General features: G+C 42.0%; 1 protein-coding gene across 7 annotated transcripts in view; it reads right to left on the reverse strand.

Annotated features, from left to right (window-relative positions):
• Positions 1–4313: 4313 nt before the first annotated feature.
• CD44 (CD44 molecule (Indian blood group)) overlaps positions 4314–21254 on the reverse strand; it is an 86315-nt gene continuing 69374 nt past the window's right edge. For 6 of the 7 annotated variants that reach the window (XM_057748213.1, XM_057748212.1, XM_057748211.1 and 3 more), the window contains 5 exons: positions 20734–20940; positions 17910–17975; positions 13798–13869; positions 11550–11628; positions 4314–5250 (listed from right to left, as the gene is read on the reverse strand). In XM_057748213.1, coding sequence (XP_057604196.1) covers positions 5046–5250; positions 11550–11628; positions 13798–13869; positions 17910–17975; positions 20734–20940 — 629 coding nt within the window. In that variant the 3' untranslated portion in view covers positions 4314–5045. The remainder of the gene's footprint in view (positions 5251–11549; positions 11629–13797; positions 13870–17909; positions 17976–20733; positions 20941–21254) is intronic. The other variant, XM_057748214.1, reaches the window with a different exon arrangement.

Genomic DNA, 21254 nt, shown 5'->3' on the forward strand with positions numbered 1-21254 from the left:
TCAATGAAGCCAAGACATTTATTGTTTCCTTTATTAATCAGGACTCCAGTTTGGACTAATTGTTGTGTAGACATGCTGTACAGCTGCCATCGCATGGTGTCCCTATATTATCACTTTAGGAATTCCTTTTACTTTGCTTTTTGAATTTCATGTTTTCCCCTTTCTTGATAACTCCCTTGTTTTGCTGGAGTACATCCTTCAGAGTTGCCTGGGAATGGGTGAATATGTTTGGAGACAATACAGATCCAAAATGTCTTCACTCTACCCTTACAGTTTGTGATTTAGCTATATTAGAATTCTAGCTTGGAAACATTTCCCTCAGAATTTTGAAGGCATTTGTTTCACAGTCCTCTCTCTCAAGGTGGCTGTTGAGAAGTCTAATTCTATTCTGATGCTTGATCCTCTTTATGATATAAACTTTCCTGCTTGGAAGCTTATAGGATAATCTCTTTGCCTTGACGATGTGCCTTAGTGTGGGTCTGTTTTCCTCCATTGTGCTAAGTACTCAGTCTTTTCAGTCTAGATATCCATGTCCTTCAATTCTGGGGAATTTTCTTGATTCATTTCTTAGATGATTTCTTCTTCTTTCTGTTCTCTATTTTCTCTTTTTGTAATTCCTATTATTCATATGTTAGATTTCCTAAAATTTTCTCTACTTTTTCTTATCTTTTCTCCTCTGTTTCCATTGCTTGTCTTTGCTGTTTCCTGGGATATTTCTTCAACTTTATTTTCCAAACTTTCTGTTATGTTTATTTTTTTTTAATTTGTGCTTTCATGTTTAAATTTTAGAGAGCTTCTTTTTTAGATGTTCACTGAATGTTCTTTCTTACCCTAGCACTGTGTTCTTTAGACGTTCTCTCCTCTTTTCTTACTGAGAGTATTAATAATATTTTTTAAAATTTTCTTCTCCGTTAATTGTCTCTGCTTATCATAGGTAAGAGGGAGCCACAGAAAACTAAGAGCCCTGTGTGCCTGGTGGAGTTTGAGATCTTCACTGTAGATTGCTTTGCCAGGCTATTTCCTTGGGAAACTATCCTGTTAGTATATTTTGGTTTGCCCTGAAGTTTATCAGATTCCGCAGAAAGGCTGAGCTTTTGCCTGGAGCACATATGCTTGGCTGCCAGCATTTTGGGAGCCAAGTCAGGAAAAAAAGTCTAGGAGACTCAACATTCCTCATGTGCAGTTTCACTTTTCAGTGTGATACTTTTAATGTCAACTGTGTATGTCTTGTTGCCCCTCAGTCAGAGACTCTCTTTTTTGCCCTCTTCAGGGAATCACCTTCCAGTCTTTTGCTGGGATTGGGAAAGAACCGTCATGTAGCTACTCAGAGTGGAGAAGAAGATCTGGGGTTCCAACTGTGTCTTAAACAGACTTTATAGCCATCCCCCTAATCTGAGCTCTGCCTTCTCCACCACTTCCAGAGGCAGCTACTGCTGCCAATTCTTATGACTTTGGGGGTTCTACTACACAAATCTGGTTGCTTCTCAACTTTCTCCGCTGCTGACTTAGGACTCAGCTTTTCCAAATTTCTCAGTTACCAATGAACCATCACTTTTCCAGCTTCAAATTTTTGTTGTCCTCTCTTCCTCCATCTTCTTTGAGTCCATTGGTTTTTGGCTTTTTGTAATATCTCTTTATTTTCTTTTTAGAGGCTTGCATGAGGGAATGAAGGTGAGTATGTTCTCTCTCCTTTCTTTAACTAGAAGGCCAGCGGTAGTTCTTGGCTTTTAAAGAACTAATGCTTCACAGTATCTCATTTAATTTGAAACGTGTGGACCATACACTTTCTATAGAAAATTATACTTTCTCCAAGAGAAGCGTCTCAAGTGATAGAAATTCATGTAACTTTTCTTTTTAGAAAAAAATAAAATGAGTGTGAAGCTTCAGACACCTCATAAACCTTTAGCCTTGTGTGTCTAAATTACTCAGGCAGCCAGATAATCACAGCTCTGTCCCCCCAGACCTCCCATCCCTTTAAATCAGAGACGCCTGAGTGCATTTCCTTTAGTCTTTTAATAGTAGCCTTTTAATATGTTCCAATAAGTGCTTTCAACGGGGCAATATACATATCATGCTTTCCTCATCATTACTGGTCCATTAAAAATATATATAAAAATCAGAGGAAGGGTGTGTTGTGAAAAATCAAAGTAACAATGGTCTTCGTACTCACATGAACAATGAGCTATTCATGGAAAATTCAACACGAGTGACTTATAAAAAGGCATACCTATGACACAAAGGTGAACATTATTCTTAAGTACATTTTGCTCTCCTAGAGAAGTCGGAGATTCCTTTCTCCTACTCCTCTGCTGTACAGTATTGAAGAATGTAGGCTATGAAATTGATTCTAGGTGTCATGGTCTTAATGTAAAACTTTTTGAGAGGTTCTGCTGGAGAAATCTATTCTGCCAGGTTAGAATTTGCAAAGTATGGATATGAAGGTTTCTTTTGCCCCATCTTATTTTTCACCCAGTGTTAATTTAAAGGAAGCCCTCAGGAGACACAGAAGATTTACAGTTTTAGGAAAAATTACATCTTAAGTGCTCAGCTTTGCAAAACTCTCAGCTTTGCTCTCTTAAGCTTTGCAAAATAATAAAATGCTGGCTCTTTTCTTTTACAAACAAGGCTCAGTTTAATGATCTAGCCCAGGCCACCTGGTAGAATGACGTGTAGTCAACTTGTACTTCCGGAGTTACACCCTTATTTCAAGTGGCAGAGAATAGGTCCTATTCCTCGAGCACAGCCAATATAGAAGGGGTATTGCATCCAAGGATGAAAGCTCTAGACCTCCCCTATGCCTATCTTAAGAACACAGAGGTATATCGAAGTGAGGGATAACAACACTGTTAAAAGGAAAGATCACATTTAATCCCAAAATAAAGTAGAAAACAATCTCCTATTTCAGCCTACTTGATGGGAACGCCTAGAAGAGGTGGGAAAACATCTCTAGCTGTGAGACTTGTATGACTCTCCGGGACCCCAGAGAGAATCTGGGGGGCAGGTAGAGAGCCTGGTCTGGCCTCCTGAACCTGACCCTGTCGTGGTTTTTGACTTCTGGTTAAAGAGCCTACAGAAGCCTGTGCGGGTCTGTGGCAAGCCCAGGCGAGCTCTTGGAAAGCGAAGGTACTTGGATACTAGTGGCAGTAATAACAGCATGGCTTGATGTCCATTTTCTTTTCATTCATCTTGAAAATAAAAAGAACACCAGACAGCTGAATATGGAGCTGATCAAGGATATCCACAGAAGAGAAAGGAAATTTTCAAAGACCGTGATGGGGAAGGGGTTATGAGGGTGGAAGCGTGAGAGCAGAGATTGGGAGTGAGCAGAAAGCTGGCATCTCTCCTTTAAATACATCCTACAGAATTAATTCTTGGTGTAAGCCCAGCCCTGATTTACACCAAGGGCTGATTTATGTAGGACCTTTTTCTTCTCTTCCTTCTCTTCCTCCCTCTTCGTATTTTGGCTGAGAAACATTGCCAGTTAAGCATGTCAATTTAGGGAACAGATTACTTTTTATGGGGACCTAAGGAAGAAGGTCCCATTTTATAGGAGCGCTTACTTTACAGATTCAATTTCTTCTATTACAAGTAGCCTTGGGAAGTTCCAGGACCAATGGAGCCTCCTGAACTTATAAATAAAGACCACAAAGGACTTGCCAGGAGAGGGATAAAGCCATTATCCTCTTATTTGGCCATAAAGCTGCCTATCTGGTGATAAGATTCCAATGGTGGGAAGCCCTGTAAGCTTTTGAGGGATTCTCCAGGCACTTAACCCTGAGTAGCAACTGCACTGGGGACAGACCACTGGCTTGGTAAAATATAAACAAATACAGCCACAAAAATCCTCCAACAGGATCTGCACTGCCCCCTACACCGCTTCCCCAGCCTGCGCCAATCAATTGGCTACTGTCTATGCCGTTCATTTCCATTGGCGTCTCCTTTATTGCAAAAGGTCAGAAGGCACTCCCATATTGTTTTTGGATATACTAACAGGGTCAGCATCTACAACATGGAATGTGACTTTTCATAGCCTTTCAGGGGAGAAATTAGGTAGCCAATAATACACAAAAGCGGCCGAAGCTCCTCCTCTCACAATTCTGGTTCTAGGATGGGACAGAATGCTTTTGGAGCCTCAGAAATAAAACAATGCCGTCTCCCTTGATCTTCTATGAGATCTGGGTGAGTGAGCCTGAGTAGGGGCTTAGTGGCTCTGAGATGAAGAATTGCAAGGAGGGTCTTCTCACGTCTCCCCAATGAGCTGTCAGGACTCAGACTTCGCTGGTTAAGAAACTGAAGGATCACAGCACAAAGGGTTAAGGTGGAAGAAGTACAGCTGTTTATTATCGGTCAGCATTAACCCTTTTGTGCCTCTGACAAAGTAAAAAAAAAAAAATCATACTGATCAAAGGACCTCCAGGGTTTCATATTTCAAAAACATAGATAAATAGCTTACTACAGATAAATAGCTTCACTGTTTGGGTATTTCCCAGAAGCATCTGAAAACTTTCCAGGGGGTCTGTAGAAGGGGATGTGTAACCAGTACACCCCCATCCCCTACCCCACTGGAAAGAAATGCCCAGGGATTGGGCTGCTGGAAGGGCACTATGGACCCATTCAGATTTCCTCCCAGGGACCAATCCCTCTCAGCCCTGGGGGATGTCCTTTGCAAGTGGCTGTTCCCTGGGAGGTGGGGTGGAGGAAAGTTGAGGATCAGGAAGATGGATGTGTGGCTTTTGTTGGAAACCGTCTGTAGCACAACCCCAGGGGGGTGAGAGGCTTCTAGGTGGGAACTGGAACATTCGAATTCTTGTTGATTTTTAACGGGGCGCTCATTTCAGAAAGCAATGCTGTTTTTATAAACTGGACCTGACTTTAACAAACAAAACACAAAAAAAAAAACCCCAAAAAGGAATAGAAATTTTTATGCTTGAAAAAAAGATTCCCAATGAAACAATCAGTAGCACATCGCATCTGTGAAGTGTCCCAGCTCCCTGTAAGGGTTATGTCTCCGAAAATGGTTTCTTTCCAAGGTCGCGGAGTAGCTGTTACACCCCGATCTTCATGTCCACATTCTGCAGGTTCCGCGTCTCGTCTGCACTCATGAATTGGTCTGGGGTTTCTGATGGCTCCTTGTTCACCAAATGTACCATCTCCTGAGACTTGCTAGCTTCTCCATTCAGTCCGCTGGGCTTTCTCTCCTCCATGGTGCCATTGCCATTATTGATCACCAGCTTCTTCTTCTGCCCACACCTGGTAATTAAAAAAATCACACGAGAAACAGGTGCAATGACCCAATCATCATCGTCACTGTCACTGCCACCATCACTACGGTTCATGAAAACCCGAGTATGTTTCATCCTGCTGACTCCAAACAAGCGGCACTTCTCAAAGTGAGGTCCTTGAACCAGCAGCAAAAACATCACCTGTAAACTTATTAGAAATGCAAATTCTCAGCCCCACCCCAGACATACTGAATCAGGAAACACGAGGCCTGGGGCCCAGGGTTGGTGGTTTAGGCTTTCTGATATGCTCTTGAGTTTGAGAATCTGTGGTCACAGCTCTGGGAAGCCAGTGCTATTATTATCAGACCCCATCACAACTAAAGAAATCTTGGGGCTCAGAAAATTCCGTAACTCGCCCCAGGTTATTTAACGAGTACTAAAAGAATTGGGTGTGTCTAACTCCCAAGCTCTAACTCTCCCTCCACCAAACTACGCAAGGGAAATGTTTGCCTCTTTTAAACTCTAGCTGTTTCTGCAGGCTCAGATAAACCATCAACGGGACAATTGTAAATCATTCTGATCTGTGTATTCGAGAGAGTCCCATTCCTTCCTCTCTTAGTCAACACTTTGTTGGTTTTGTCAGGGTTATTACTGCGAGTACTAAGAATGAGACAATGCTTTTCTGGAAGTATAAGGCCATATTGATTTTTCCCTTAACATTGGTTAACTGCCACACAAACCTGGATATAGAAGGTTTAACTACCCCCTAGGCAAGTCATTCACTACTACTTTAAGATTTCTCAGTAACATTACTTAAGATTCCAATGCAGAAGGTCTTCTAGGGAAGAGCGTGACCTTGATCTTATCGCTGGGTCAGAGCATTGCCTTACCCCACCCAGCTTGATGTAATGTTTCCTCTTTCCTGTAACATGATCACTGCCACCCATCTAGAAGTCTGATGCTGCTTAAACAAAAGCAAAGGTGCAGACCCTCACAACCACAAGTGCAGTGGGGATAAGGGGAAACAGGCGAGCATTTATTGGACACCTCCTGAATGCCAGGCACTTTTCCATGTAATTTCATGTAACCCTTACAATAATCTCGCAAAGTAGCTGTTATTCCCATTATACATCCGTGGAAACTGAGACTCAGGGAGGTTTAGTAACTAGCTTGAGGTCACACAGTAAGAGACTGAGGCGATATTCAAATCTAGGCTTTTATGACCAAAAGCCTGGGCTCTGCCCTGCTCTATTCATGCTGCTAACCATCTGGAGATTTGGAAACAGTATGAAGTTGGAATTGCTCACTCTGCTGCTGGACATTTGGAGTTGTAGAGACAAAGCTTATATTATTCCTGATCATGGGCCATTCCCTCTGGGACTGCCAAGGCCATAACCTTTAATCACTTGTTTGGGGAAGTAGAAATTATACCTGCTGAATAGGAGGCTGATCCTGTCTCCTCTGGCATACACTTGATGAGGGGTCGAGGAAGGATGCTTGACCTGAGATGGTCTGAGGGGCTGGGCATATGGTTGCAGTCCACATAGACAAGATCAGGGGCTTGGAAGGCCTGGTTTGGGGACCTTAGCGCTGTGTAACCTGGGACAACTTACTTAACTTCTCTGAGCCTCAGCTTTCTTATCTGTACCACCGGGCTGTTAAGAGTACCAGTATAAAAGGATTGTGAAAATTCCTTGAAACAGAGGCTGGCACTGGACACATGAGCCTACCATTGTTTCATCTGTTGCTCTTCTGAACAATGTGGGGTGAGGCAACCGAGGCCTTGGATAAGCACTTAGAACAGTAACCGGAACACAGCAATTGTTCAAGAAGCACTTGCTGTAATTGTTAGTATAACCAGAGCCATATGAATGCGTTTGGTTTGTTTCTTCTCGCTACCTCCACCCACCTTGTTATATTTACTATGAAGATGATGGAAAAGGCTGAAGGTGGATGCTGCTTGTGTTTTCTCAAATTTGTTAATTTCTGCTGTATGTATATATATGTGTATGTGTGTATATGTGTGTATATATATATATATATATACATTCTTTTCCATATTCTTTTCCATTATGGTTTATCACAGGATATTAAATATGGCTCCCTGTGCTATACGGTAGGACTTTGCTGTTTATCCATTCTGTATATAATAGTTTGCATCAAATGTTCTTTGGAGAAAAGGTGTCTTATTAAGTAATTCCCATTCACCTACCTAATGGGTACTTCAGAAGTTGGATGAAATATTGCAGGAAAGTGATTTATAATTACAAAAATGTTTGCGCAGGGGGGTGAGGTAGGGATTAACGTTATTACTCTAAATGAAGCTGATTTTGAAAGTGGGTAACATTCGACCTGCAGGGCTTAGGAATGTGGGGCTTGGGTTTGGTCCTGCCCCTATTTCCCTTAGGATTTATGCGTCTCTGTGTGGAAGATGCCAGACTGAAGTGTCTCTGTTCTCTGTCTGAGTTCTTTCAAGAGGCAGGGTGATGCCCATAAATAACTCAGCCCAATATTTGGTGCTCTGGGCATTTCATAAGTACTTTTAAAAAGCAAGTTCTAATTTTTTTCATTCTTATTAGTTACAGGAATTTAAAAAAGAACACTAGAGCTGAAGGGGACTTCAGAGGTGATCCAGCCAACCTCTTTTCTGAGTCCAAGAAGTCAAGCATATCACCCAAAGCTACCCCTCTAGTTATGGCAGAAACTACATAGTATCTGCAACTTAGACTTTATGACTCTAAAGTTCAAAGATTTTTACTGAACTGCATCTTGCCCATATCTCCTTTTCCCTTCAACCTCAGGCATTAGCTGAGGACGCAGTGACCACACGATGTGGAAGATGCCAGACTGAAGCCTGGCCAGGAGCGGGTGGGTAGGCTGGGTGGGATTTAGACCCAGGTAACATCTTTAGGACATGGGGGGATATTTATCTTTAAAGACTTAGGGGTGGGTAACTAAACAACTGATCTTATGTCTCTTCTACCTGACAGTCCTTAAAGATATTTAGAGATTTATTTTGCATTGTGTTGGAGCTTTGCCATTCCATCCAGTAGCCACCAGCCAGATGTGTCTATTTAAATTGAAGCTAATGCAAATGAAATAAAATTAAACATTCACTTCTTAAGTCAAACTAGCCACATTATGAGTGCTCAGTAGCCACAAGTGGTTAGTGGTTGTGTATTAGCACAAACGTGGAACACTTCTGTCATCACAGAAAGTTCTATTGGACAGTTCTGTTGTAGAGGGCAGGATTTTGGGTGAGCTTAGATTACCGTGAGCTAGACTGCAGCTTAAAAGATGGAAGACATTTCTAAGTAACGGAGCTTTATGAAGAGGACATACCAAGCACAGGGTGCATGACTGCCCTCTGGGGTGTACAGAAAAGACGATTATTCCCATGACAATGAAAGCGGGCAAAGGCCTTTTCTGCAGAATCAATACAGAAACATTGCTTGATCATTCCCCTTTGCGAAACTTTCTCTGGTCAGGTCCTCACATTTTTTCCCCCTTTTCATACAAATCAGATAAATTCTTCAGAGGAAAGGCATCTATCTTCTTCTCCTGGGCCTCATCCAATATCTACCAAGCCAACTGACTCCTAAAACAATTGTTGGCTCTTAAGAAGAGTGAATAAAGTTCTAATGTCACTGAAAAGGTGCAATTCAAGGACTCCAGTTATAGGAAAAGATGATGTGGGTTATGACAGGGAAGGGAAAAGCTAAAGAAATAACAGGACCCCTACATCAGCATCTTTAAGGTGATGGAACTCACAGATCACTTCCTCATGGAAGCCCATGTTTAGCTATCCAACCTCAACTTCAGCAATTAATTCTTTTCCACTTTTAACTGTAATTCACATAACCAGGCCTGGCCCGGAGTATGTTCTCAATGAACATGAACTGTCTCAAATTCAACAGGCCAATACTGCCACAAAACCTTAGGATTCTTGCAGAGAATGGATGGTACCCTTTTCATTTTAATCTCTTCCTCCTCTGCGGGGCTGATAGTTGTAGCCACTACTCAAAAGAGGTTTGCTGAATAAATGAATGCCGGGTTCTTATCTTCAACCAAACTTTCTTTGATGAAAATAGGATTCTGTGTGCCTCTATAATGCAACGCTCAAAGCAGAAAGGGCCCAGCCTTTTAAGAGGATTAGAAATGGGCTGGTGGCTTTAGAAACACAGTGCACATGTAGGGGCCTGTGCAGCCATTAACCACCCTTTAGCTACGTGGCAAATCTGTTTTCAATTATCAAATCAGGACACAGTGATTTACAGCAGCCAAGCAGCTACTTTCCTGGTGAGACACTCGCTGTGCTGGATCCTGTGTCCCTGTTTCCCTGTTGCCAGGGTGACCGCTGGTCTTGGGAGGAGGGGGATAAGCAAGGGGGCCCATTTTTGCTGCTGACAGCAGGGGAAGTGACACACGAGCTAACCATCCACACTGTAGGGACTCCAGCTGCTCTGGGGACAGCTGAGATGCTTCTCTGAGTTCTCCCCGACGTTGAGAGCATCTGAGGCCAACGTTTCTATGGCAACATGTACAAAGCTTATGGACTGTGTATGTGAGCAGAAGTGGTGCATTCTAGGGTCTGGGACAAAAGGACTAATTTCCAACAATAGGAAATTCATATTTAATTGAGCAAAAGTCATCTAGGAGAAAACACAGGGGCCAAGGGAAAGTATAAAGACTCTTTGTAAGGGCTCCCTCAAGTCACTTTATTTAAATTCAACTAAAAAAGAAGAACCTCTTTCCGTTTAGTCATGGGAGCCTTCTAGGAAGCCCTTCAGATTTCTTTTCCTAATTTTTGTTCCTTATACAATTGGCTATCATGACTAATTTTTTTTATTATGCCCTCAAAGGTACAGATAGCAACACAGCTATTCGACTTCAAAAGCATTCATTAACTTGTACCAGTGTAAAACAACATTCTTTCCTCCAATAAGTAGAGATACTGCATGGGCTGTACACAGCAATGGAATTTGCTGTTTCTGGCTTTCCAAAAGCCAACAAGAAAGATTCTGGAATTTTCTCCAGGTCTTTTCCCAAGTGGAGGGGCATTTTCCAGCCTGTTAGATGATCTAGTGATACAATAAAGGTGGTCCCACTTGGAAATAAGATTCTTTTGCCTTATAAGAAGAAATGTCAAAGGATGCTTACCAAAGGTTTAACGTTCCTCTGCATTTGCCTGGAGAAAAATCGTGCATCTTTAGAGCATCTTGAATAGGAAATTTAGACTTACACTTCTAGAGTACCCCTGTGAAAGCTCATGTGCTCTGATGCTAGAATTACTGTTCTCCTTCGCTTCATTTTCGGTAGCATTATTTCTAGAGCCTGATCAGGTATATGCATTGTGTACATTCCAAAATGATAGGCCTTGGTTGAGGTAGGGAGAGGCGCTGTTTGATGGTATGAAAACAGCCCAGATGTCAGTTCTAGGGAGCTATCTTTTTTCAGACTTTCCTAAGGAAAGTTTTTTATTGTCTCATACACCTCAGTCTCAGGGAACTCTTTCTAGGCCATAACCTGAATCCTTTCAACAATAGCTTCCAGAAAGCAGAAAATACTGTCCTTACAAACAAACCAACCAACAACAAGTAAAAAACAAACCCAATGCTTGCTTTAAGTAAGGGTTCTAGAAGTTTTTAGGACCTCAGACAGGCTACAGGGCTGACCCCTGAATCTCTATACAGCGTTTTGGCTCATTTTAATAATTTAATAAATGTTTATTTAATGAATCAATGAATGATTATATTTTATGTCTTCCTGGTGAGATATTGCGCAACTTTTATCGCATAGCATCTTAATGGACTTAACCCCTCAAAAATTAAGAACCGCAAAAGAGTCAACCACTATTTAAAAGCAGATGCCCAAATAATCACAGTCTTCTTTCTCTAAAGAATATGCCAGAGCAGAGCTTCTTAAACTGTACTGTCCACATGAATCCCTGGGGTCTTATCAAAACACAGACTCTGATTCAGGAGGTCTGGAGTACGGCCTGATATGCTGAATTTCTAACAAGCTTCCAGGGTGAGGAGGCTGCTGGTTCCAGAGGCTACACTCTGAGTAGCAAGGACATATTGCCTAAGGCTTTTTTATTTTAAATTGAAGTGTAGTTGACTTACAATATTCTATTAGTCCCAGGTATACAACATAGTAATTCAATGTTTTTATAGCTCCATGAAAAGTCAATATAAAATATTGGCTCTATTCCCTGTTTTGTACAATATATCTTTGTAGCTTATCTGTTTTATACTTAGTAGTTATACAGCCCAAGTTTAAACGATGCCCTTTCAAAGTTGAAGGCCCTGAGGAGCATCCCCTTACCTTCTCCTACTGTTGACAGCGATACAAACTGCAAGAATCAAAGCCAGGGCCAGGAGAGATGCCAAGATGATCAGCCATTCTGGTGGAAAGCAAAAGACGTGTGTGAACTTGTGAAATACACGTGTGAACTTGGGAAATATGCTTGTGAAAACAAAAATGCACTTCATAAATTGACCTGGGCCAAACAGCAGTTACAGTCAGCTCTACACACGGGTCCAACCAAAGGTCCAGCCAATAGCCAGATAATACTGGAAGAATCATTTTGGTACAGGTCTTTGTCCAACAGGTCTCTTGTTTTCATCTCTTATCATCAGTCAAGATTTCCAAGTCCCCCCAGGAGAAACACGTTTCCAAAGCATAGAATGACCTGTGGAAACTTGTAGATGCCTTTGGTGCAATATTGTTAAAGAAATTAAAGGAACGTCACTTAATAGGAATATTCCTTTCCTATATGAGAGCATTCACCTTACATTTTATTAAGAAACAAAAATGGAGACCACATACTAGTGGGTGGGAGAAAGGATATTCCTGTGGTGGATGGGGGGTGGGGGTGGCATTTGGCAAAACTTGTCAAAATCCTTCAAAATGTACAGATTTTGTTCCATCAGTTACACTTCTAGGAATATACAGAAACTCAGACTCAGTGCAGACTTAATAAAGATGTTTATTACTGTGCTATTTATGATAGGAAAAGCTGGAAACAACCTGCTATCCAGTAGTAAGGGACTGGTTAAATGCATTAGGGTACATCCATTGTATTATGTACTAAGATACAGGGGAAGAGTATTTAAGGACATTGGAAAGCTGTGGCCAACCAGATGGGAGTGTAGTTCACTAAAAAGTGTGTGTAATTACATGTTTGTATAGAAATTAGATCCAAAAAATAACAGAAAGGACATACATGAAAATGGTAACCATGGTATTTCTGGATGGTGAGAGGTAGATAATAAGGGATTTATATTTTTTACCCTTTTGTTAGGCTGTATTTTTGAAAATGTCTCCAAAAATTAACGTATCACTTGCAGACCAATAAAATGTTATATACATGTTTTAAAACCCAGCTTTAGTAGGATTAAAATATGACTTGACAATTTGAATAAAGTCAACTGCAAAGTGGGCTGTATATCCATGCAATGAACTGAAGCTTAAGGAAAGATGGGAAGTCATTCACTGGCCATTCTTCTTTGGGAATCTTGAATCTCCTCTGATTTCCTGCTCAGTACTGCCTCTGCCTGACCTCTACCTGGTTAGGTGAGTTTGGGGAGGCAGGTAGAGTCAGGAGGTGGGGAGGCTGACAGGAAGGTACCATTTCTGTTCTTTTCCTGGGTTTCTAGCCCTGAGATGCTCCACATACACTCTCACTAGAGCTGCGGAAAATCCTGCTGCTTGATTATAGCAAATTGCATCCCACCCACACACCCCCTCAGCCCACTCCCCCCTCTCCACGTGCTCTGCTCAGGTAAGCCGAGGCAAGGGGATGCAGCCCACACCACGCTCTTCCCTCTCCCCAACGGAGGCTCAGTCTGGAGACCTCTGAAGAGCAGAGAGTTAAAAGAATAATTTACAACCGTAGGAAAAACCTTCCTTTACTGTAATCCGCTTTTACAAACGCTCAGTTTTGAGCCCGACTCAAATAAATAATATGCCTCAAACACTTTAAATCCTGATGCTCAAGGGAGCCAGGCAGCCCAGCCCTCTCACGGCACATCACACATTCTGAAACTTTCTTCTGTCTGGACTGGTAAATACGGTCCCTCGAGAAAAAATAGTTTTTGTTTTACTTCTTATTCCAGAAGATTATTTTCACTTCACCTGACATGACTCTTGTATTTCCCCCACTGTGTACAATGCGAGGGGAAAGTTACACGCTTTACCTCCAAACCCGGAAACGAAGAGGGAACTGGTCTGGGATAGGAAGGACCAGGGGATGACAAGGAGTCCCTGGGGTGATCACTCATTTGGGAAGGGAGCTTTAGTAACTAACATGGTGTTTCTTGGGGACAGACCAGGGACAAGTCTAAATAGGAGCTCAGCCAATCTATGGGACCAAGGGAAAAAGGAATGTCCCATCCTTTCCCACCAAGAGGCTGTGGTGCTCTCATTCACCCTTTAGCTTGCAAAGAGGAGCCATCAGTTTCAAGGTTAGACATGTAGAAGAATGTGCTTTCCAGCTGGTCTCTTCTTCCTTTCTGGGACGTTCAGAGGGACCTGTTTTTAGCTTTCTTTTCCCTTCACATCAAAATCTCACCTGGAATTTGAGGTTTCCGCAGAGGACCTGAGGTTGTGTTCGCCCCAGATTCTTGACTCCCACTTGAGTGTCCTAAAGAGAAAAACAACATCTCTCAACCAAAGCTTGGCAAGCACAACCACACGTTCCTTACAGAGTAGCACATGCTGCCAAGCTCCACGTGCTGCGTCACTGCCAAGCTATTTATAGTTTCAAGCCACAGATATTTATAATGTGTTCCATGAAAAAACATCTCCCCAGAAAAGCTCGGTTTGATTAAGGCTGAGGTGTGGAAGTGTGATTTTTCAACAAGAGCATGAGAATTCTCAGCAGCAGTACCATGTAGTGTTTAAGAGGCTGTAAAGCAGGACAGCCCTGGATTCAAGTCCTACCTCTCTCTTGCCAGCAACATCTGCTGGGTCAAGTCATCCCTCTCTAGATCTCAGGTTTCTTACTCACAAAATGGGGTAATAACAGAATTCACTTCCTCGTCCTTTTACGGAGATTTAAAGACGTGCACAGGAATGGTAATTGGGTGCAGTAACTCTAACAGGGAAGAACCTTTGTTTCTAGTACAAGTTAATCACTAAAGGGATGTTGCCTATAAGCTTCAGTTATACATGATGGCCCATTTCTGGGAACCCTGTCTCCCATGAAGATAAAATACCTTTGTTTAGCTCATAGGAAACATTCTGATCAGCCCCACCTGTGAATGGCTATAGGCAGGATGAAATTAACACACGCTCTCTGGAGGCTGACTGGAAACCAGGAAAAGTTTGACTTTTACTCCCTCCTCTTTTAGAATAAAAGAAACCTGAATTCTAACCCAGGCAAGATGGTTGTTTGGGACACTAGTCCACCATCTTCTCAGTCTGCTGGCCTTCTGAATAAAGTCGCTAGTCCTTGCCCCAACAACTCATCTCTTGATTTACTGGCCTGTCGTGCAGTGAACGGTATGATCTTGTACTCGGTAACATTATAATCTCCTCTTTTTAATTTAGGACCTTGCTACCCCGGACCAGCAACATCATGTGGGAGCTTGCTGGCAATACAGAGGCCTCATCCCAAACCTGAGAATCCTTATTTTTAACAAGATCCCTAGGGGATTCAAATACTCCAGGTAGTCCAAAGCAAATCGAAAAATCATGTCCAATATCTTCCATAGGCATAAATATAAATATTAAAAAATAAGGATTCGAGGTGGGGTGGGGTGGGCAGTGGCCCTTTCTGTCTGAAAAATCACCCTAAGGAGATTGCCCGTTAATACATCTGTATTCCCAAAACACACGTTGCTTAGAAGACATTTTCTACCGCTACCAAGCCAAATAAGGAGACAAATAAAGAATCTCAAACTGGAAGGAAGCAAGAAGTATTACAAGATAAAGAATCCACAAGTCAGAATGGGGGGGGGGGTTTCATCAAAATGAGGGAGGAATCATGTTTTAAAAGAAACTTCTAAGATATCTTGTGAAGAGCCTCACAGAAGTGAAAGTTTTTTGTTTTTTTTTTGGGGGGGGGGGGGTTGTGCTTCCTCCACTGTTTCAAAACAAAATGTGAAAAATTCCCACTAAAATGAATTTTTTTTCCCCTATCCAATGGGAGCGCACCGCAGCATCCTGAAGGCTTCCAAGGGAAGAAAGAAACCAAGGAAGTTTGTTTGGCTAATCAGTGAATGAAGATGGTCTTTTCTCAGAGAGTCAAACTGTTGACTGTGCATGGGAGCCTCTGAAATTTTGGTGGCTGTGGTTATTTTGGGTAGAACGGCTCCTGTTTATGCAATTTGACGTTTTTGTCAAACAAAGTAAAGCAAAACAAATTCTACCAGACATCTGGCTATTTCAGCAGGCCATTTTGACAGTGGTCTTTTACTTTACAAACCTCAGAAGGAGTCCAAGGGGCTTCCTCTAGCTGCCTCCCAGAGGCCGTGGTCATCATTTACAGGTGTTTGCCTGTACAGGTCATGGGTTACTGGCCGTCTAAACTAGAGATCCTTGCCTTGAAAACCACCTAAGAGGTACAGCCACTCTCACCGGTCTTTCTCTGACTCATAGCAGCCTTTGATATTTGAATGGGAGGCCATTGATGGATCACAATCTCTTTATTTTGATTTTCAAAAAAAGTCCTCCCAGCAAGGAAAGATCTGGGTGTGTGTACAACCAGATGAAACCTCCTGTTTGAACAATACACACCTGCACAGGAGGCAAACAAAAGAGACTGCTCCAGCCCACCTGATTCTCACTTCAAGCAAGAGCTGGAGAAGATGGACAAGACACAGCAGGCCTTGCCTCGTGCCCTAGAGGTCTGCAACTCTAGCTGGGGTAGGGCTGGCTGGGGAAGCATGTTCTGCAAAGAGGGATGTTTGAGAGTGCAGCTGGGAAGTGAGATCCAATCTAAGACATGTGCACAGTGATCATTCAAGTGGCTCTGACTGTGAGGAAAACGTCTAAGACAGTGTTTCTCCAACTTCAATGTACGTACAAACCACCTAGTTGGGGAGGGGAGGGGTAGGCCTGGTTAAAATGCAGCTCTTAATTCAGTCGGTCTTGGATGGCTGGGGAGTCTGCATTTCCAGGCTGCTCTTAGGTGATATCCCTGCTGCTGGTCCAGGGACCACACCTGGAGTGGCTGGGGTCTACTGATTTTAAAGAGCACTGTCTTTTCGTGATAGCTCCAGATCATTTCCAAAACGCTTTCATATTCCAGATACCTCATGCTCTTCATAAGAACTCTAGGAGGTAACGGAGGCTGGTGTTCTGATCTCCTTTTTCCAATAAAGAAATTGAAGCTGGGAGAGGCTAAATGCCCCACCCAAGGCCCCCAGAGGGCCTGGGACTTCTATCTTTATTTTAGAAGCATTTCTACTGGGCTCCTACATTCCTGTGCTCTTATAGGTTATTACTGAATAGGTTTTTACTGAAGCCACCATGTAAATATCCATCTTCATGTTTGCTTTAAGTGTGTGAATCTTCAAGCCTGGAGGTAACCCTACTCCCTCTTGGACATGAAGGGGGCAACAATAGCTCATATGGATTACCTGGCTTGCATGGGGTCACCTGGACTGGTGGTGCCAGGGAGACCACAGTGAGACAGCACCACCGGCAGAACCTTTCAGTAGCCCCAGCATCAGTGGTCACAAGTCAACCTGCCTCATGCCAGGTTTTTGCTGCCTGGAGTAATGTTTCTAGGGGTGTGATCATTACAGTAATTACGGCAGGAACAGTGGTCATTACAGGGTACTTTCTCCAGATCAGATTGTGCTTCTGAGAGGCAGTGGGAGACCCCTGGGCTTGAAACCTGGCTCCACCACTCCGCTCACTAGTCATGTCAACTCAGCCAGGTGGCTTAGCCTCTCCGAGCCCTAGTTTCCTCATCTGCAATATTGGGATAATAAAAGTACTGATGTAATTAAATGAGTTAATGGAAGATGAAATATAGGGAACCACTGATATCTGACTGTTGACCTACAGAAATGGCAGTTTCATATGGTCCAACCTGATACATGTCAAGTGTTTGGAACAATGCCACCAGCACGCAGTAAATTCTCAGCAAAGGCTAGCTACTATGCCATGTACAAGGAAGGGAGGTGGTTATGCTAAATGCTTTACAAGTATATATCATTTAGTCTTTAAAACAACGCTCTGTGACAACTATAATTATTCCAATTTTATTGGGTAGGAAATCAAGTCTCACATCGTTTAAACAAGGTCCCCCGTTAGCATGTGAAGGAGCTGCACTCCACCCTGGGCCATCCTTTCTCTAAAACACATGTTCTTAATCACTCGGGTATAATGCAAGGTTAAACTGGGACCCTGCTTGGATTCTTCCTGATCCTTTCAGATGGAAGAATTTTCTCAAAAGCTGTAGTTCTCAAAGTGGAGTCCCTGTCGCAGCAGAATCAGCATCACCAGGGAACGTATTACAACTACAAGTGCTCAGGCTCCACCCTGCACCTACTGAATCAGAAACTTTAAGGATGGGGCCCAGCAACACAGTTTAATAAGCCCTCCCCGTGACTGTGATGCACGCAAAGAACATATGAGAACCACGTGTCCGGAGACACTAACTCATACTTCATTAATAATCAGCATGTTCAATGGTGACAAGAGTAAATGACTAAAGCAGCTCAAACTCACCAGCTGATTCGGATCCGTGAGTTGTATAGGACCTTCCGCTGGGGTCATGGAATGAGTCTCGGTCTTCTGTAAGGAGTAATAAAGGGAGGTTCAGTACTGTGTGTTCAGTTACACTGCCATCTGAACTTCCTCGTGTATGCGTCTTCATACAGCCCATCAGAAAGTGTAGTCTTTTAAAGGTCACCAAAAACAATGCCAAAAGAGCTTTGAATGAGTCCACGATATGAAATATTGTTCACTGCTTCATTCACTGATGTGTGGGCTAGAGCTTTAATCAAACTTTTAAGAATTGGGACAGCACAGAGCAACAAGCATGACCACAGGAAGGGCGGCTTTAGTAGAAACCCTAAAACTGTAATGCTCTACCAAAAACATTATGAGGTCTTGGCAAGTCTGGGGTTGAGATTTGATACTATGTGTTTGAAATAAGAACTATATGCTCTGGAAAATGACAACTGTGATCATTGGGAATGCGTGTACTCTATGGCTTAGGACATGAGACATTTAAAGAGATTTCTCTGAGGCAAGAAACAGAAACAGGTTTTGGTGGGCAATAAAGGATCTTGGGGCTGAACCAGAGAAAAGTCAACTGCTTATTTAGAGAAAAAGAGTCTGAAAATAAGTGAGAAAGAAAAGGGGAAATGATAACTGACACGTGGCTAAGGTGTACCTGGTTATTAGAATATGGTTCAAATAATATTTTCCCAAAATTAAATCTATATTTTCAACGCCAAGAGTTACTATAATCCCATCTTCTCAAACATCCATCACCAAGAGGCTTTAGATTAAGACATGTTTATAAATTGCTAAAATCTGGATCCACAGACCAAATCTTGATCTTCTCCCTTCTCCCCACACATTTCCCAAAACTATAATGGAATCTTAAAGCAAAACAAAACAGGACAATAGCTGGTAAAATAGTTATGGTCACCCATTATGAAAGGTGCCTAAGAGGAATACACAGTAATCTGATCTTCACCATGTCCTTGTTTAGAGAAGGTGGAGATAGGTGACCCACAATCTCTTATGTAATTGTATGGAGGAGATAGATTGCTTTGTTCCTTGGCTGATGGTTAGAAAAGTGAAAACAGCATTTGCTGACATGCTGACACCAATACCACTAATACCACCACCACCATCACCACCAGCACCACCACCACCATCACCACCACCACAATTCCAGATGTTTTCATTCTTAACATTAAGCAAAAAGACTGAGGGAAAAAAAATGTATGGAAAGAAATAAGCCTCATCTGAGTGTTTTGGAAGATACCAAGGGTGAACCACTGGTTGCACCATCTGCCTGGGTTATTAAAATAAGGTTTATGCCACTAGAACTGTTACCTTGAAGTCAACTTGGGTACTAGATAATCTTGAACTCATACTCAATTGGACCCACTTCGATGAAATGGAAGAAACACGTTATTTAATTAATGGAGAAGCGTGGAAAATCTGTCTGTACCACTGCAGAATGTAGAAGGAGTCAGGGTATTGGGTTGGGTATGTAAATATCAATTTTGTAGAAAGCATCTTATTTACTAACAAATAGGCTATGTAAACCTTTGAGGCTACAAATTGCCATTTAAAATTTAAATTCATTTGGCTGCATAAAGGACACTATTTTGCCAAGAGAAACCAGGCAGAGCTCTAAGATTCATTTCGCCAAAAGAATACCAACACCACTACTTGGAATTTTTAGTAACTGAGGGCAGAACCATGCCGAGTAAAGAACCAACGGATGTACGGGCTTTGTCTTGCCAATACTGTTGAGGTCAGTATTTTTTAAAACTGTTTTCCTTGAAGCCCTGGGACGGGCAGCCCAAGCCTGTGGGCTCTAGGATAGAGGCCAATCAGGTGGCATTCTGGGTTTTCTGTCCCACATCGGTCACAACATCACAGCTGTCACCTGTTTTACATATTGGGTTCTCATGAATCTTAAATATTCCTTAATATTTGAATGGCAAGAACACTTAAATAGTTGGCACCAGGAAGAGAGAGTTGAATTTTAGTTTCTTAGCCAGGGTAGGTATTTTGCAGTTCCCTTTTCTTCAGTGTTAGTTTTCTAATGCAAACGGAAAAACAAAAGTAAAAGTAGGGAGGACTGCTTATTTGAGAAAAAAAGTCTCATTCTCATGCCAAGTCCATGTCTAACTTAATTGAATAAGTCTTCTTCAGGCATCTCTTTGCCATCACAACAAGAGAAAGCGTGCCTAGTCATTAGTAGTAGATTAAATCATAAAGTTTTAAGTATAACATAATTAGAAGAGGTTATCCATAAGCCCTTCACCAAAAGTAAAATTCATCAACCCATCACCGATAAAAGAATAATTTCAGAGTAAAGACATTAGTATATGCAAATTATTCACAAGTCGGGTAAAACCTTACTACATAGGCAGCATATATTAGTTGAATCAAATGAAGTTAATACTTGACTGCTTTTACTTACAAAAATATCGCTTTCAACAAAATATATCACAAGATCAAGAACAAGACGAAGAAATTCTACCATAACAACCAAGTCACAAAAAATAAATGGAAATTACATGTGCAAATAAAAGTATTATTTATCTAAAATAAATCTAGATACCTCAAAAGCTGGTACAAGAGTGTAAAGCAATTATATTCCAATAAAGAGCTTAAAAAAATAAAAATTAAAAAATAAAATACATCTGTTGCACTCGAATGATGATCTGTGATGAAAGCCATTCCCATGTCACAAATCAGTCTAATCACAGTCTACAGAGAAGATGGCCGCTGTAATATGAAAGTATGTGTTGTTTCTCCCTATAGAGAAGGCAAACCAGATAACAAATGGCCAAATTACCTGGTAAAGAAAGATCAACATTTGAAGTGGAATCTCCAACAACAGTAACTTCAGTAATTTCAGGGGACCCCGTCTTAGCAGGGCTCACTGGGATGAGGGTTCTGTATTCATTTGTGTCTGGAGAATAAGGAGTATAACCTTCCAGTGAAGTAGTTGAGTCTTCAGGAAGAATTCCACCTCTTCTGCCACCTCTGCCGTCATTCCTATCTGTGTGGAGGTGGAATCAATGGTAAACCCACATTTGTAAGACCACCACCCATCGTGTACTTGTCTTCAGATGTGCAATTGCTGCAAAAGCTTCCCACTTGTTATTTACACACGGAGCAAAAGACAGTGCAGATTGTTACACGATTGAACAGAATCAATATTTTGCAATCCATACCGCCTGGACATCATTCAACGGAAGAGATTTTGGTGATCCTAATATCTAGAAGAACCACTGGTTGCACCATCTGCCTGGGTTATTAAAATAAGGTTTATGCCACTAGAACTGTTACCTTGAAGTCAACTTGGGTACTAGA

The sequence above is a fragment of the Hippopotamus amphibius genome, chromosome 9 (genome assembly GCF_030028045.1).
Source record: "Hippopotamus amphibius kiboko isolate mHipAmp2 chromosome 9, mHipAmp2.hap2, whole genome shotgun sequence".
NCBI lineage: Eukaryota > Metazoa > Chordata > Mammalia > Artiodactyla > Hippopotamidae > Hippopotamus > Hippopotamus amphibius.